The 19,294-nt window shown below is 42.0% G+C and overlaps 1 protein-coding gene across 1 annotated transcript; it reads left to right on the forward strand.

Annotated features, from left to right (window-relative positions):
- The first annotated feature begins 12,366 nt into the window (after positions 1–12,366).
- Positions 12,367–17,674, forward strand: TM4SF4 (transmembrane 4 L six family member 4). Its single transcript, XM_008927787.3, has 5 exons — positions 12,367–12,795; positions 13,033–13,122; positions 14,199–14,332; positions 17,053–17,242; positions 17,456–17,674. Exons 1-5 carry the CDS (start codon positions 12,622–12,624, stop codon positions 17,471–17,473), a joined length of 606 nt encoding a protein of 201 aa, XP_008926035.1. The 5' UTR covers positions 12,367–12,621; the 3' UTR covers positions 17,474–17,674.
- Positions 17,675–19,294: the final 1,620 nt, after the last annotated feature.

A 19,294-nucleotide genomic window follows, 5' to 3' on the forward strand; every position in this document is an offset into this window, starting at 1 on the left:
ATGCAGTTGAAGGTTACTTAACATGTAACAGTCAAAATGGCTTGTGAGAAACATGTAAAAAGTATGAAAAGCCTGGTTTTTGCCTTCAGCACAGGATCTATAAGCTACCTGTCAAAGAAAAAAGCCTGGAGTGCCAGTCTTGCTTGCTCGTAAGAGGACATCAGTAGAAGCAAGGGACCCTGTAAATCCTGCCAAATATACTTGTATCTGAACCTCTCTTTTGTGGGACAACTGCTACCCTAGTCCTGAGCGCCAGGACACAGCTCCTTGGGCCCCTGCTACTGTTCTGCTGCAGCCAGGGGCCTCTCAAAACCTTTTGCTATTCAAGGTTGCACATAAGAAGGCAGCACGACGAGCATGACCTGTCCACTGATAAGGGGTTTGACATGGAATAAGAAATTTGGTTTAACGTGTTGTCAGGTCAACAAAGGCCTGCGACTTTCCTCATGTTGGGGAGGCATTTTAATAATCTCTTGTTAAGAACTGGGCATGTCAACTCTTTCTACATCTGTGTCCCAAAAGCAGTGATGATTGCTCCACTTTTAAAACGTGCCTCTGTACATTGATTTGCCACAATCTCCAAAACTCTCCTCTTTCCTTTGACAGGATCAAGGCATGGCCCACTCCTCCTCCTGGCCAACATCGTACTCAAGAAGCCAGCTAAATCCATCCCACTAGAATTCTCAGAGGAATTCCCTCTCCCTGCCTCGAGGTAGCCACAGCTCTAGCACAGGCATCCCAGCAGCTGCTGGAAGTCAGTGCCAGTTCCAAGGTGCCTTTGCAGGTCTCACCATAGACCATGTCAGATCAAGCACTTCCCATTCATCTTCCAGCATCATCCTGACACCAAGCTAACCGAAATTATCTTGCTAAGTCTACAAGAATTTAGTGAAGCTGTGTTTGCTCCCAGAGCTGCTATGTATCTGGATGTTTTGGTTCTAGTATTGCTCAGCACAGGAATTTTCCTGCTTTGAAAACAGTAAATTCAGTTGCCCAACAGGTAGCCCATTACACCCAAGAGTTGTTCAACTTGGACACAACTCCCATGGATGTAATTAAAAAGCTTCCTTGAGTAAAGGCTACAGGCACGGGTGTGCATGTAGCCAAGTATTTCAAAAAAGTCTGTGTAAGCCATGCTGTGGACTTCTGCTTCTTTCTAAAAATATTTCTTAGTAAGCAATGGGTGTGCCACTCAATGAATGACTAATAACTTTTTCCTGCGAGCCCTGGAACAGACGGAATGCTTGTCCTTGTGTTACAGGATACAGTGTCTAAGAGGCAGGTGTGCAGAGTATGCTGACCTGCCTGCTAAGACAATGCAAGCAACAGCCTCTAATAAAATCCTTCCCTTTTCCTATACTTCTTGCAGCCCTACTATCGTTATACAGCTTCGCTATAAAACAGAACTATTCAAGATTTCAGAAGTATGAGGAATATTAGAAAGTTTAACTAGGCAAAACTCAAATATCTAATCAGCAAGAAATTAAAAATGCAATTTCGCTTTTCCAAGCATAATACTTACAAGGCATACCTATATAGAATCATAGAATCAGCCGAGTTGGAAAGGACTTCTGAGATCATCAAGTCCAACCCTTGATCCACTACCGCCGTGGTTACTAGTGCCACATCCAGTCTCATATCCATAGATATGATCATATCTACACCTTTGGACTACAAGTATTCCAACTGAAAAATAAATTGGGATCAAACTCTGTGTGTATCATATGCCCTAGAATATTATGTAGAACTAAAAGTATTACTGTATTTTCTGTGAGTTTTTTCTCATTATTGTTACTACATTGTAACGACTGTTTTGCATGTAGCAGAAATGCATATTGTCAGGGATGATTGGAACAGCCAAAAAAACCAGAGATCACTTCTTTAAAAGTCTTTATCTTAACACTCTCATATTTGTTACTTTTTAAAGACTAGCAGAACTGGTGAAAACACCTGTCTCCACTTCATTATGGATATCACCAAAATGCACCACCACTAAGGAAGCATCGTTTCTGTGGTCTGCCAGCAGTATTAAGATGATCTCTTGTTTTGAAGTGGGAAATAACCACTGAGTACAGACCACCAACACTGGAAGCAAATTTCTCATCATTTGAATCTAAAAAGCTCAGCCCAGTGCATTCCTGCATTGCTTCCAGCACAACACATCTGAATAAGCACATGCATCCCTCAGTGATTTCTATGGGCTCCACAAGGGAGAAGTCAGAGCAGACACGCAATGTCATCTGACAAGTCAAAGTTTCAGACAGAAAGTAACCACCTGAGCTTGTCCTGAAAAGCATCAGGCCAGAGGTACAGTGTTTTCAGAGGGAAAACAGAATGCTCCTGTGTGAGCAGCACAGCACAGGGACTGCGCAGAAACAGTGAAGGAATGCCGAGCTAGACTAAGTACCGAGCAGTTCGTAACACTGCTAACTGCAGAGGAAGATCTCTGCATGAGGGCTACATGTGTTTCTTGAAAAAACATACAACCACTGCAATTGCTGTTCATGTTGAAAGTTGCAGCTCACACATCTAACTCAACTAATTATCAACTACTGTATTGCGACTTTCAGCACCTTGAATTTTAGATCCCTTACTCTGTTGCCTAAATAGAAATTAGAAATAGAAAAAACCATGTGCCTCAGTGACTTCCATTTGAAGACAGAAAAAAACCTAAGAAAAGCATGCCATTGAAAAGCAGGAGTTTTGACAAAGTCAAAGTGTAGATCTGCTGTGTCTGGGAGCAACTGGTTCTACCTGCAAACAACCTCTCTACCTGTGGCTCTGAAACAGCTATCCAGCCAGAACTTCTGCTCTTGAATGCTGGAGAAATGGCAATTTTATCTCATGTACCTGCACATATAAAAGGGCTTAGCACATTTCAAACTCATAGGATGAGCTCTCAAAATCATGGCTAGGCTTCGCGAACGAAGATTTGGGAAGGGCTCTACCCACGTCTATTGCAAGCATGTTGGTCTATCTCGTATAGGATGAGCTCTACACTCTAATTTAAGAGACTAGGTCAGTCAAAAAAGAATACAAAGATGAAGCTGGTAATAAAGACTTCACTGTATTAAGAGGACACTTCATGTAGCAAGTCAGATAGCTTTGAGTTAGTATTGATAAGTATATTGCAAGAGTACCCAATACTTTTACTCAAAAAGGCAAGGGTGTGACAACAGCTGAAGCCCTTGGACAAGGTCATACAGTAATGACCATCAGAGGAGCCAAGGAGAATCCTGTCAGGCCACTTAAGCACAACCTGGATACATAATGACACATACTGGTGATGATCTAGAAGAACCTAATTTGCTATAACCAAACTGTAAAGTATACTGAGGTTTTGAAATACATTCACCATTTTAAAAAAGATTTTAATCCCCACTCCAGAAGAGCAAGATGCCTGGTTAAATTTGCTCTAAATGATGTCAGGATTAGCTACCAACAGGTTGACAAACATACAGCAATAAAATCAATTCACACACATTGAACTTGAAAAGAGACACTATTAAACCAGACTATTAGTACCACATATGTAAGCCCATTCTTAGTTCCTAAAATCACTCCACACTGCTAGTAGTCCAAAAGTGAAAGCTGAACAGAGAGAGATACCTCAAAAAGAATTTAAACAAACAATTTGCACTGAATACATCCAGGGATTTCTCTTGTCAACAAGAGCTTGGTGCACCCCAGCCTACCACTGCAGCCTCCAACAGTAAACTCCCTATATTCTCTTGGGTCTCATTCACACTCACTTTAAAGGAGCTGAATTCCATCAAGGACAGAAACATCCTCCTTACTAAGGATCTTGTTAATCAAGCCAGATTCAGACCACCTGAACAGAACAAGCTGCAGCCAGCATTGCCTTGTTTTATCTTGAACCCACAGAGACTAAGTGAATAAGGTTGGAAAAAGTTCTCTTAATGAAAATAGATATCCATAAAACTTACTGACTACTTAGTAATGTCACTGCAGGGAGGTGCCCAATACCACAAGTTAGCTTCACAGTCTCAAGATGCAATTTAAACACTTGACTTAAACTGATCTAACTGAAAATTGTTGCTAGAGATTCAGTCCCATTCTCTACTTGCAGCTAAATACTTTTGCTTCTTCGCTAATATTGGTCCTGGCATTCCTGCAGCCTTGCTTGGACTGTAGCACAGAACTAACATGAATGAAAACCAGCCTGGGGTGGAAACTACAAATTGCTCATTTTCAGCCAGATCAGCCCATCGGTCCTGTGCACAGGGGAATGGCTCTGCTGCCCAGGAGCCAGTACCAGGCCCCCTCCCCTCAATGCTGGTGGAAGGCCCGGGTGGACACGGGCCAAGGAGGCCCAGCGCTGCCACCCAGGCCACTGGCACGAGCCTTGCAGGGGCAGCCAGGGCACTCCTCCCTGCCAAAAACATGCCTTCTGTCCTCTTGGTGAAGTACCAAAAACACAACAAAGGGAGCAGGGTGAAAAATTGGAGAGGCTTACCTAACTGCCAGAGAGGACAAGTCTGTACATCGTTGTGGTGTTTTTTCAGATCCCTGTTCCTGCAGCACTGCCCCTGTGTCTCGCTTGCAGAGAGGGGACACTGTGCCACGCAGGGGACACGGGCACAGCCAGGAGGCAGCTGGCAGGGCAGAGCCATGGCCGGGGGAAGTGGCAGCAGAATGCAGCCCATCTCAGGAGTGCAGCTGACCTTGGCACTGACTACACAAGGAGATGGTGGAAAAGACAGCTTAAGGGGCAGACAAGAAAGAAAGGAAACAAGAACTCTTAAGAGCTGCCACAGTCTCCGGGCCTCGGACCAGCTTCAAAAAGCTCAGTATATTTTTCAGAATGAGCTACAGATAACTAACTAGAATGATTTCTATTTTTTTTCCTCAATCTATTTGTGGCTTTTTGCTAATCACTATGAATAAGACGGGAATTAGGCTCTTGGACTCTGAATGTTTGCACTGTTAGGATCCATTGCAGCCCTTACACAAAGACAGCAGTTCACCTTTGAGGTCACACAGCCTGCTTAATCCCAGATCCCTGGTGTTAATGCAGGAGATGCATTATCTGTCAAAACAATATGGGAGTGTTCTGAAAGGAACAGGGTACAGCCTGGTACCATACCATTAAATATTAACACAAGCGATAACTAATCTACTCAAGGTGAGTCAACTCTGACCACAGTTTTAACCATTTACCAAAAAAAAAAAAAAATCAAGACTAAGCACATAAATTGTTGTAAGACATAGTACATTATAGGTTTTTGAGGAAAGATATATGTGAAAAAGATCCAAATTTTATTTTGCTGTTTGGGAAACAAAAAGAAAAAAATTTGTAACCAACCCTGAGCTTGCAGTTCTTCGAGTTTCACACAACCCAGTGTTTTGCATTCAAACTGGATTACTTCCATGTCTTCAGAAAACAAAGTAAACCACTAACTCATACATGATATATCTCTGAAATAAACTGCATCCTGGTAAACGTCTCTCTAGGCCTTCCAACTGCATGATAGCCAACATCAAATTTGAGCAGAAACAGGAGCAAGAGGGTTTTTTATAGAATAGATCAAGAGGTACCTAGCTCTAGTCCTGCTCCTAAACACAATAAAAATTCACATCAGAAAGAAAGAAAACAAAAGAGCACTGCATTATGTTCCCTGCAGCTGAGATTCTGTATGTGCTTTTAGTCTGGATGAACTAGCACTATCAACAGGCTCACTCTCAATTATGTGTTTACTTTTGCTGACATTTGGTTCTCAGCAACCTGTAACATTACATTCCCTACACAACAAGGTTAAGTGCCTATATTTATCTGTTCATGATATGGAAATTTATTGTAGTTGCCCACTTAAGACTACACAGAAAGGCCTATCTTCCACTCACTTCAGTCTTACAGTTACTGAAACGAAGTTATCCGGGAAGCAGAAAGTGTTACCATGGAAATAAAACCAATTTAGCAGAGGTTGCTGTAAAACCTCCATTAATTAACCTATTTATGGTAAAGCCATTTTTCCTCTCATCAAATGTAGTTGGTATCATTTCAATGACACAAGAAAAATACAGCTGCTCTTCTCTTCTTGTATATTCCATGCTTTAGTGAGAAATGCATCAGCAGATAGTCTTGCACCACTTTTTCATAAGTCATGATAGAGTTTAAACTGAAGTGGTGAAAAGGAATTCATGATTTGTGTCAACTTTGAGCACACAAGGTCCATCTATAAAACTGTATGTAAACTGTTCCTGACAAAAGCAATTAATATTTGTCTTACGTGTTTTGAAACAAAAAGATGTGATTTAAAAGATAAGTTTAAAATTTGTTTTCACTTCTGAAATCCAGACTGCTAAAATTTTTTGGAAAAGCATAATGTGAATGTCTTCAATCACTATGTTGACAAAATGAAATGGTCCATGTAAATCTCAGAAAATAAAAGCAACTTTAAACTATGGAGTATAATAAAAGACAAATCTGTGAAATAGTTAACATACTCAAACTGCACTTGACAGGATACTGGCACACTATACCTAAAAAGCATATCGGCTTTCAGTGACAGAGGAACAGCTAATTCAGTTTCAAACTGGGACTAACTTTGTCTGCAAAACAAATAGGAAGTGTAACTAAAAGAGGGGATAGCTAGAATATCCTTATATGTTTAGTAACAATTCAGCAATAGAGTCCTGTGTAAAGAGATACTGCATAGTGACAATGACAAGAATTATGCTGTAAGGAGGGACACGGCACACCCAGAGGCAAGATTTCCAGTGCTAAGGATCATTTGGAGCCTAATGTAGATACTGTAACCAGCAGTATAATTCTAGTCCTAGCCTGGCAAATTTGATAACAACTGATCCATAATTACCAGGCACAAACAGTGTTTAATACAAAACAGTTGCCTTAGACCATCTGGATGTCTATTTACAGAGCAACCAATTTGTTGCTGTACCTAATGCAGATTTCATGATTGCAAAGTGATGCAGTGGAGAGTGAGGGAGCAAGATGGAAAATGCAGCCCCACTCCTGTGGATGCTCCAGACATAGGAACAGGGTAAGCTCCCAAAGCTGCAACAGCACAGGAAGAACTGAGGTGTAGGGGGTGTCCTGTCCTCCCTCCAAAACTCTAGCTAAGAAATCCAAGCTAAAAAAAAGGCACTAATAGTCTGATAACAGGCATTGCATGTCATGTCCTTGCTCCATGGGCTTTTCTTCGGATAGCATGGGGCTGTCAATAAACAACATACAATTTATAAGAACACAAGTCTTTACACATTTTCAACTGGATCCTGAAAAAAATACAGACTTTCACAGATTTGGTTGAAAATTAGACTTGCCATTGCATGATCTGTCTCCATTTTTAATTTATTTGTTAACTGAGAAATCAATGAACTACTACAACAGTGCAAAGGCAAACTGCTCAGCCTCAGCTCTCCATTTCAGCAGTGACTGGGGAATAAATCCACTGCTGGCAAGGCCACTAACACATAGTCACATATCACCCACAAGGATGAGCCCTCCACGAGCCTACGGAGCTTAATGCTGACAACAGGAATACAGGGACTGCAAGGTCAAGCCACCAGCAATTTGAGCATGTTGGGCAAAATAATGCCATTTTAATTGTGGATGAAGAAGGATTTTGGTAAGATAATTAATTTCTTCTCTAGCAAGGTTTCCCATAGAATTCTGTAGGAACCATGGATATGTACAAGGTATGCTACTAGATTCTTAATGTATTAACTAAAAACTAAATGTTTTACTTATTTTGGAAAAATAAAGAAAAAGTCACAATTGTGAGTTCTAGGCACAGCTTAAAACCCAACCATCTGCTTCCTTTAGAACTTTACTGCTATCAGAGGAGCTCAGCATAGAAGAAAATACTATTCAGTCATGAAAATCTCTCTTTTGAATAGAATTACAGTACAAGGATAGCAAAGCAAACAACTGAAGAGGAAATAAATTATAAACATGGACTCCGACCCCATTCTTAACAAACGTCCTGTGAAATCAGCATGGGGGATGAACTAGCCAGCTGGAAGCATGTTTGTAGTTATGAGTAAGATAACTATGAGGCATTAAACATCCCAGTCTCACACCAGATGGACTAAAGAGAATGCAGTATACAACAGCATTCTTTTTGCCAATCAAAAGCAGCACAGAATTGTGTGTGAGTACATGAGACATATAGATTGGAATGAGCCACCACAGCCCTTAAATTTGAACAACTTCAAAACTATAACAGTCTTTCAGATTTGATCCAAAACGGAAACAGGAATTATCAGGCTTCTTCATCCGACCTATTTCCATTCTTAAGAGAGGCAGAGCAGTGTCCCACTCTAAGCTGGTAATTATCCACCTATAGCAGACAAGCATTCTAGGACCTAATAAGTTTTATCTTTCTTGGAAGCTGAAATCACATCTAAATCCTGACTACTGGCAGCAGAACTGCCTACACTGGACAGGAATCTGGGCTTGTTTTAGTTCTAACATGCCTTCCAGCCCACTTCTCCTAAACACTCTTCATCAGTCTATGTGGCCTTTCTGTATTCACCGTGATGTCCATGTGTCCCTTAAAACACCACCCAGTGCAAGCTTCGTCTGTCATGAGCTCTTATCTGCATAGAAACATCAGGAGGAGATCTAAGGTCAAAAAGACACGAGGGAAACGCTGCACATTACCAATCTGTCCTCAGAGTCTGGGGGAGTCTGGCATCTGGGGTAAGCCCATGTCACCTAGCTTTTCCTTAGGCATCTTCCCTTCTCTGCTCTAAGGTGTCCCCTATACAGCCAGTCCCCCAGGTCTGACAGAGGAGTCTGGGAATACGAAAGGGGATGAATTTCTCTCAAAGCTGTGTATATGGGTGTGATGATGACTTTTACTTGTGCACATACGCAGCTCCACTCTTTCAGCTTCTTGCCAATATACATTTCATATCCATGCATGTCACAGGGAAAGAGTGGCTGAATCATCAGCAAGAGGAGCGGGGTCTGTCCCCTTAGTACACCCCGCTGTGCTCACTACACAGCTACCAGAGCTGGAGGGTTTTTTGGAGCTATCCAAAGGAGAGCTTGTACTAAAATGATCTTTCACTGCAATGAAGATTTGGGTCACATGAAGGGAGATATTTTTCAGCTCATTCTTATCCACACTCTCTTCAAAGAAAAGGAACTTGGTCCACAGTTTATCAGCCTCTCTCCAGCCCTCAATGGAACTGCACAATACAAAGCAACTCTAACACCATGCTAAGTGTTTTAAGACGGATTTTATGCAGGAAATTCTGTATTTCTTGCTTGGTATCAGTGTGTCACCAGATACATAAAATATAAATATTACAAACACACACACAAATTTATTTGCAGCAGCAGAGGCTTGAACAGACCTGTTTTCAACTACGCTACTGTAAATCCCGTCTTACCCAAACCCTCCCTGGCTTAATTTAAGGGAGGATCAGTACTTGTCACAGAACCTTATGAAGCTCCAGATATCCAAACTACATTTCGAATATGGAAGCAGCTACACAAATCACAAGAGCAAGAACTCATGACCTTTGATTGTAACTGTCTAATGAGTTCAGTAACTGACATAAAAACTGATCAAGACACACCTATCTACATACTTATTAATTAAAAATTAATAGAGACATCAAAATACAAGATTGGTAAGGTATTGTCACCGCTTACATCTTCCTGAAAGTACCAAAACTATCTGAGTGGCCTTCCATTCCTATTATTTTTCCAAAGGAAAAGATTTCATTTCATCTTTCTCTGCACAGCATAGGCTTTGTATGACTCAGGAGGTAAGGAGAAGAGGAAACACCCTCCCATAGCACATCAGAAAGGAGTGCCTTCCATTGTGATACCACAATTGCTAGAAAAATGCTGTTCAACAGGACAGGATGACACAACACCCACAGACTGGCACCACCCCAGTTATCAGCCCTCAGAGTCTCCAAGATGAAGCATTTATTCCGCGACAAGCAATTATGGCTAATGCTTGACAATGGTCACTGGTCCTCCTCCCAGATAAATGGTCAGAGTTGGAAAACATGGGCTTAGAACAGAAGGGAAGAACTCTGCTTTCAGAGGAATTGGGTGCAAACCATTCATTTTTTCTCTGGGAGAAAAACTTGAATCAGTCTAAGTGGTGTTTTCCAGATCAGGCTGGATGCCAGTTTGCCTTAAACCACCACACCTGCTGAGGAAAAAGTGTAACTTAAACCCTCACATAAAGGTTGGCAATAGTTTAAAAAGGCCATGCATAAATGAGTATAGTTGAACAGAGGGGCCTGTGGCCTTCAGTGGCACTGACAGTGTTGGAGAGAGGAGGAAGGGAAAGCACAGGAATGCTGTGCTGTGAAAGCCTGGCAAGGACCTGGTGGAAGCATCTGCCTTTGAGCTACTTGCTGTGAATCAAGATGGCAGGGTGCTGGATGCAATACAATTTAAAGCTTTCCCCCTTCTTGGAAGCCAGGATTCACAACTGCAAAAAAGCCACATTCTAGTACAACAAAGAAGGGGGAAAAAGCCAAGTAAGATTTATGTTCCAGCTACAGCAAACATTTTCTCTGTGCTTGTTAACAGAGCCACTACAAGTGCGAGACAAATTACAGATGCTGAATAACAAATGGGAATGTCATGAAAGTTTAATGTATCAGGTGACACATGGAGAGTTTTCAGGTTCTGAATCTTTGCCACAGAAGCAATAGCTGGTTGTCGAAAGCCATGAAAACTGCTTACATCGGCCCGACTGACATCCTGCTGAACACCAGTGCTCTCAGTCAGGACTTTTTTTCTCTATCTGCTCTTTGGTTGCAAAATAGGTGTTCTTCTTGGGATGAAATGTAAATTTATGAGAATGAGCCTTTCAAAATGCCCTCCTCAGTGGCCAGGCTCATGTTGCTGTTATACAGAAGGGACCTCTCTCCTTCAGGGCCCAATCAATCAACAATCAGTGGCAATGCCTTTGTTGGTGTCTGCTCTGTGTGGAGGACAGGCAGGTCCCGTGCCCAGGTCAGGCATGACATGCAATGGGCAATGGGCAAGACAGCACACGGCTGGGACAGCACACAGGAGGGACATGACCAGGACAGCACACGGGCAGGACAGCACATGGCTGGGACAGCACATGGGCAGCTCCCAGCACCTGGCAGAGGCAGCTGCTCTGGCTGAGCAGTGTGGGATGCAAAGGGCCATGCTTTCTAAACGTGCACCAAACAGCGCGTGTCGTTCACGGACTCCACCACTCCTAGCAAAAAGCCTAAGAGGGGATGAGATGAGGCAAGAAAAACAAATGCAGTCCAACTCCCAGGAACTGTTTGGTGAATCGTCAGCTACTGGCTTCTGTGCCAACAGCATGGAATGCACTGTGATTAGTGGGGATCTTCCAGTTCACCAGGAACCATCACTGTCACTGTCCAGGCTGTTCTGCTAGATCTGTGCTTCACACCAACATCCCCTTGACTCCATGCATTATAAGCAAACATGAGAACTCACTCAAAATTCATCTTAATAAATACCTGAATAAACCCTTTTACAAAGTAAATTAGTGTGATTTCCTCAGAAATCATGGTCCACTCAGCACTAAAGACATGTCTGTTCCTAGGAGTGGTCCTCACAAAGAAACCATTCTCTGGTCTTCCTAATATATTAAAGAATGCATATCATTATTCATTTCTTACCATCTTTTATTGAATAAGCCTAAGTATGTGTGATATGAAACATTCTCCTATGAAAGGAAAAAAAAAGTGTGAGTTATCCTAAAATGCAGCATATGCCGTAATTTCAAAATACAATCTACAGAAAATACTTTGAGGTTTTGATTCATCTTCACCATATGACTCAATGTTTGGTGAAGAGGGCCTTTAAATCTTAGAGCATTTCTAATTCAGTCTTTCCTGCGAACAGTCTTCCATCCTGTAGCACAATTTCCAAAAATCACAAAATAAATATAAAATCAACCTTTTAATCCCAGATATGGAGAAACACATACCCTGTGACACAGTCCAATTGTCTAACAGCAATAAAATTGTGCTTCTCATCCTGCTGCAATCCAAGAACTTTTTCAGATTTGTGAATGTGTATCTTTATCAGTCTATAATTGCTCACCTTTGTATCAGCTAGTTTATCTACTATTTCAATTACAGAACCATCTCATGACATGTAAGAACTTGGACTATGAGTATGTTATTAATATCAGCTGACTCATCATGCATTTTCATGTCAGTCTTCCCAAAGAAATATTTTGTAGTATGAAGAAGTACCATGTGTCATAAAAATGACGATCCAGAACTAAGAGATATCTACCCATAACCTGAGCCCAGACTATGAAGTGTCTCAACCATTTTAGTAAAATATTAACAGAGGCTGTGGGTTGTTATAGTAAAATGAGAGGCTGCATTGAACGTAATTTCATTTATGGACGTTCAGAAAATTGACATCACGGCTGCAAGGACATATAAATAAGCAGCACAGGGCATGTTGGATCGACTGCAGGAACACTGACAGGAGCATTCTCAGCCCCTCTAACGGCACAGCAGAAACTGGATTTTGCAAAGTACACTGAGAAACTCCTTCTTATAAAGCAGTTTTCTGCGAACATCTGAGAGATTTTATTTTGCCTTCAATTGTGTTTGCAATATCTTTAAAGAAGCATGTGCACGGGAGGTTGTGCCAAGTGCCTGGGAACCGTTCTCATCCCCCTGGCTGTGCTCTGCACCCTCGCTAACATTTTGTTGTTTTTCCCTGGAGGAAAAGTGGCTCAAGAGAATGCACACATTACAAATGAGGTCTGGTACTTCGGAGGGATCTTGGGATCCGGTGTATTGGTAAGTACATGAATTCAAACATTCTTACCTTCCCCCCCCAGTCGTGACTTGCATTGTTGAATTTTCTCAGTACTGCAAATTCCTCTTTGATAAACAAATAAGTTATAAGTGATCCAACAGTTTGGCAATAAGTAACTTAATCTAGTGATAAGAAAAAAAAACCATAAAACTATTATATCTAAAAGAAGATGTAACTTGAATTAATCCCAATTCAAACTGTATTTCTGTTATTGGTAGATGATCTTCCCTGCCTTGGTATTTTTGGGCCTTCAGAATAATGATTGCTGTGGATGCTGTGGTAATCAGAGCTGTGGAAAGAGGTTTGCGGTAAGTGAAAGGAAACATGGCAAATAAAGTAAAAGCAAAATTGTTACGGATATTATATATGTATCTCCCTCTCACAGTCATTGAGAGACCAGACAGACGCTGTCTCAAGTGTGGGACACACAGCCCTGCCATTTGTCTGAGTGCTGGGAAGTGGAAATAGCAGGCTGTAAAAATTGTATTATGCCTCTGATGTTGTGCCACAGGTACCACAAAGCAACAAGCCTTGTTGCTTTTTGCTATCTCAAGATACTCATAGTTACTATCACAATTAAAACTAATTTCTTAAAGATCTGCACTGTTCTGTTTTGCAGAGCATAACAGTTCTCTTTAGACATTTTGTGCTGGCAGTTTTAAAAATTACTCTGGCATTTGGGCACTGCATTCCCAGCTCACTGCAGACCAATACAATGGCTATAAGTGCTTCAGAATTCAAGCAGGGCATTAGTTTTTGTACGATTTAGTTACATATTAGTAAGTAAAAATGAAAACGCTGTAATAGAAAGCCAGAAAAATAAAGACATACTTTCCAATCCATCCCCATTGTACTAGAACTAGCACTGATAAGCACTTGTGAGGAGATAAAAGTATACTAATATGAAACCTGAAGGGAGACTTGGGAAGGAAAAATATAATTATTTGGTCCCAATGTGACCAGGATATCAAAGCTAACTTGTAAAGGGATAATGTAGATTTTTTTTTTAAATGCCCTGAGTTGTCCAAGGCTTCAGTCTTGCTTGTAATCTCCTGAGAAAGACATCGGCTGAAGGGGAAGGGGAGCCTGGACAGGCGGGCCCAGAGGGGAGCAGTGCCATCTGCTGCCGGCGCCCGGCCTGTCCTCCTCAGGTACGGGACATCAGCGCTGGGAAAGCTTTTCCATACCAATGCAGGTATGCTGCAAACCTATTATATATGCGTTACACATTTATTATGCAACTGCAAACTAATATGTTTTAGCTGTTCAGGAGTTGACTATTTGATTGTTAACAGCTGAATTCAGGGAACTTACACTGACATGAATAGGATGCATTTCATTGTTTGAGTAAGAACAAAAATAACGTTATTTTTCTCTTCATCAGATGTTTTCCTCTATAATATTTGCTGCAGTTGGACTTCTGGGAGCTGGATACTGCTTTATTTTGTCGGCAGTGGCCCTAAACAAAGGCCCTAAATGTAACACTGGAAGCAGTTGGACCTACCCTTTCATGGATGGGTAAGACAAGGCAATCAGAAAAAAAGGATATTTTAAGTTTGTGACATGATTCAACTTCCAAATTCATTGTATAAAAATGGGAATTATACTGTTTGGTTAAAATACAGAAGCTCTTAGAACTGCCAGCAACACAGACCAACACTTCGTAAGGCTCAAGAGCACGGATGTAAAGAACAGCAAGTACAATTAGAACTACTGAGTTTCAAAGGAGCCAATAAAGAGAAATGTGCAGCCTCCTCCTAGGTTACTCTTGGCATGATAAGCAGTATAAGGGGATAAATTCCACCTAGATGAATAGAAGTGATATGTTACGAGACACATCCCAGAGTCTTGAGGGAATTGGCTGATGCAGTTGCCAAGCCGCTCTCCATTATATTTGAAAAGTCCTGGCAGTCAGGTGAAATCCCAGGTGACTGGAAAAGAGGAAACATTGTCCCCATCTTTAAAAAGGGTAGAAAGGAGGACCTTGGGAATGACCGACCTGTCAGCCTCACCCCTGTGCCTGGGGAGATCATGGAACAGACCCTCCTGAAAGCTGTGCTGAGGCACATGGAGGACAGGGAGGTGATTTGGGATTTGATGGGTGAACTGTTAGATGGAGAAGTGGTTGGACAGTCTCATCCAGAGGGTAGTGGTCAACAGCTCAGAGTCCAGATGGACATCAGTGACAAGTGGTGTCTCTCACGGGTCCCTACTGAGACCAGTGTTATTTAATATCTTCACTAATGACACAGGCAATGGGATCAAGGGCACCCTCAGCAAGTTTGTGGATGACACCAAGCTGAGTGGTGCAGGTGACATCTGAAGGACAGGGCCAACCAGAGGGGCCCGGACAAGCTGAAGAAGTGGGAAATCTCATGAAGTTTAACAAGACCAAGTGCAAGGTGCTGCACCAGGTCAGGGTGACTCTTGGTATCAGTCCAGGCTGGGGATGAACAGATCAAGAGCAGCCCTGGGAGAACAACTTGGGGGTGCTGGTGGGCGAGAGGCTGGACAAGCCCCGGCCGTGTGCGCTGGGAGCCCAGAAACCCCTCATGTGCTGGGCTGATCCCACAGCATGGGCGGCTGGGAAGAGGGGGATTTTGCCCCTCCGCCCCCTCAGGTGAGACCCCATCTGCAGTGCTGCCTCCAGCTACGGGGTCCCCAGCACAGGAGGGACATTGACTTGTTGGTGCAAGTCCAGAGCAGGCCACCAAGATGATTAGAGGGATGGAGAGCCTCTCCTATGAGGAAAGACTGAGAGAACTGGGATTGTTCAGCCTGGAGAAGGCTTTGGGGAAACAGAATTGTGGCCTTCCAGTATCTGAAGGGAGGTGACAAGATGGAGAGGGACATTTTATAAGAGCATGTAGTGACAGGACAAGGGGGAATGGCTTCAAACTGAAAGAGAGCAGGTTTAGATCAGCTACTAGGAATAAATCCTTCCCTGTGAGGCTGGTGAGGCCCTGGCACAGGTTGCCCAGAGAAGCTGTGGCTGCCCCATCCCTGGAAGTGTCCAAGGCCAGGTTGGACGGGGCTTGGAGCAACCTGGGCTAGTGGAAGGTGTCCCTGCTCATGGCAAGGGGGTGGGACAAAATGATCTTTAAGGTCCCTTCTAACCCAAACCATTCTGTGATTCTATGATTGGATTGAAACTCGATGGCATTCAAATAATTATTATCTTTATGTCATTTTATCTTGGCTATGGCATTTGGAAGTTACCTGTTCCTCACGCTTCTCAACTTACACGTGTTCACTGTCATGTATATTTATCACTTAACCCCAGCAATCTCACTGCTCAGGCTGAAGTCAAGACACGTTTAACAGAAAACAAGACATGTTCAACAAGAACGAGCTGGCAGTGTTTCTTGCATAACACACTACAAAATTATAGTTCAGGTTAAAAAGAAAAAAAACAAGAAAACAAGAAGTATAAAGGTGTATGATATACCTTATTTGTTCATGGGCCAGCGAGGGCTGGAAACCAAGTCCCTTTGTCTCTTTCTGGGAGTCTTTGGAAAAACGTGCTCTGTTTCAAACATAGTTTTGGTTGCAGTCAAGAAATCACTTGACAAGATCACAAACAAAACAGCACTAACAATATGCAGAGGAAATACAGTAAGTAGTTACGCAGTTCACAATTAAATCAGAATGTGAAGGTAAAAATTATGGAAAACACTTTGACCTTTATTTTAGATGAGGCATGTTGAAGAGCAAACGCTGTTCTTTTTAGCTTGGTGGGCAAGAGGCGACTTGTCTTGTAGCATTTGATGTTTTAGTTTTGGTAATTCAGTTGTTTTGATTTTATTTCAATGTACTTCCTTGTTCCCAACTGTAGTTTGAGGTAATGGATTGCATGCCTGACCACCCTTCCATCCCCAACAAAAAATGCTGTAATCGAGTAAAAACAGCAAAAACACCCCTGGCAAAACACTGGCACAGATAACACCTATTTGGCACACGCTTGACTATGATCTTTTCTTCCAAGAACACCAAATTGTTCAAATGTCTAAAAAACTTGTCTCCAGTTGTTCCCTTCTGATGCCTTGTCTTTTCAAATCAATTGCTTCAACTGATCTAGAAACTAAACTGAAATCATGTTCTAGATACGTAGCACCAGTGTGGCAATGGAAATTCTTGCCAAAGTGAACAGAACCTCGGCCATGACACAACCTGTCAGCTGTGAGAGACCCCTCGCTCTGTGAGCTAACATTGTCTTCTTCCTGTTTGTTCTCCTGTAGGGATTACCTCACTGACCATTCCTTGTGGAACAAGTGTCTGGCACCCGAAAATATTGTCGTATGGCACCTGACCCTCTTCTCCTTGCTGCTGATCATGAGTTTGATCCAGGGTGTGCTCTGTGGTATTCAGGTGGTGAATGGGCTGTTTGGAACCCTCTGTGGGGACTGCAAATGCTGTGGATGTTGTGGGGTGAGCAACTGATGGTTCTATTATTTTGTGTACTGACCAGTTATATGTACATCTGACTAGCTGACAGTCTGAAAAACTAAACTAGCCTTCATCCAGTGCCACAATCATGTTTCCTAAAGTACAGCCAAAACTGTACGCTGCTGCCACTGAGAAATAATAAAATCCTTTCAAAGTCACAGCAACTAAATTACCTCCATGTTTTTATTCTTCCAGGGAGATGGAACTGTCTAAAGAATATGAATATTGCAGACAACCCTCCTCACCTTGGGAGATCCCTTCTGCAGCCCTCCACAGAGCAGCCCTGAGATGCACTGGCTCTGGCTAAGAAGATGAGAATGAAGGGCACTTCCCTTCACCAACATTATGAAGCCCTGACTCCCTTTCTAGCCTTCGTGAAACCCCTCATCGTGGAATAAAATAAGTGAAATTCAACTCTCACATTCATACTTATTTTTGTAAAACAGCTTCCATTTAAAAAGAGCCTATTCTCTGGCAAAATACAATTTTGGGTTACAATTTCTATTCAGGTCCGTTACGTAGCTTGTAACTCCTCAAAGCTTCCAATCTACACGAATGCAAATGCTATTTATTAATCTTTTTTGCAGAAGTTCAAGTTAGCTGTGTTTGGCATAGTGCTATGAAAGAGATAGGAAAGGCAATAGAGAGCTCAAAGGCAAAAATACCTTTCAGAAAGAACTTTTAAAACTTTAAAAGAAAAACCTATTTTCCAAAGAAATCAAGAAGGAAATAAGAGGGACTGGAGACATTTGAGGGGTTCAAATCAACTGCTTCTACACAAAATTTCTGAAACAAATTTTCACAAACCAGAAAATGTATTTCATGTACTTTATATCTATGTTAGGGATATCTGAAGAACAAAGTACTCAAAAGCACTGCGAGTTCTTGACCCATATGTAAGAAATGTTAAATAGCTTGATTTAGGTACTGAGAGTTACATTAACTGAGGCAAAGTGGCCTCAGTGATACATTGTGCAAGATGCTAAATTATAAAAACCCCTCTTTAGAAACAGCTGTATGTCCCACCTGTTCTACTGCACTGCGCAGGAATTTGAGAGCACCCTTTATATCGCCACCCACTGTGCAACCATCTCACATCTATTTCATCTGTGGTGACAGCTGGCCTGCACTTCATCTTGCATTTGTCTTGTTTTATTTATATGAAGCCTTTGGGGACGTGGAATGTTTCTCATCAGCATTCAACAAAGGGATGGGTGGCTGCATAGTTTACAACTTTGATATATTAATAAACAGAATACATAAATCTTTGTGGGACATAGGATAAGAAATAACAGACAGCAAGCTATGATACCTAAAACCAAAACAAACGGGTGCTTCATGAGTTAGTGCTTCCAAGAGACATCCAGCTACATGGTGGTTTTATAACACGAGCTAATACACAGGAGATATTGACACAAGGCACACACATTTCATCTGGTGATCCAGACTCCATTCACACCTTGGCCTGGAGGTGTATCCAACAAGGGAAAAGGAGCTGAAGCAACAGCTCAGCTGAACTCGCACTTCAAAGTGGCAACAACAGTATTCCCAAATCTTTTCAGTTATGGCTAACATCTGAGGCTGTCCCCTAGCACTTAGTTTCAGTGTCAGTTCTGCAGTAATTGGAGATTGCTCTGTGTTTTTACTGAGCTAAATGTCCAGTGAAATCAAGGAAAGTGATTGATCATAGATCCTTATAACAGAGAATGAAATAACAGGCCAGTGGTGCTTCTGCAAGAGAAGTCACAGTTAAAGAGAGGGCAGTGCTAGGCAGGAACAGAAGGATGATGGCAAGAGAGAAATCACAACCAGGGATAACTGAAAGTGTTAAAACAGACCTCAGGAGCCCTGACCAACTTGAACACCACACTCCGTTGTAGCGTGTACAAATATCAACATACATACAAAAATACAGAAGCAGAAATCCTAGTAGCAGAAAGGAAAAATATTATTATTGTTCGTAAAATCTCAAGACATGCTCATGTTAACTGAAGCTTATTCACCCATAAAAACTGCCTGCTTAGTGACCAGATG

The sequence above is a fragment of the Manacus vitellinus genome, unplaced genomic scaffold (genome assembly GCF_001715985.3).
Source record: "Manacus vitellinus isolate BGI_N305 unplaced genomic scaffold, ASM171598v3 scaffold_45_pilon, whole genome shotgun sequence".
Lineage (NCBI taxonomy): Eukaryota > Metazoa > Chordata > Aves > Passeriformes > Pipridae > Manacus > Manacus vitellinus.

Coding starts and splice junctions, on each gene's coding strand:
- TM4SF4 (XM_008927787.3), top strand. CDS start 12,622: ATGTGCACGGGAGGTTGTGCCAAGTGCCTGGGAACCGTTCTCATCCCC. Junction 12,796..13,032: donor TCTTGGGATCCGGTGTATTG/GTAAGTACATGA, acceptor TGTTATTGGTAG/ATGATCTTCCCTGCCTTGGT. Junction 14,333..17,052: donor ACCTACCCTTTCATGGATGG/GTAAGACAAGGC, acceptor GTTCTCCTGTAG/GGATTACCTCACTGACCATT.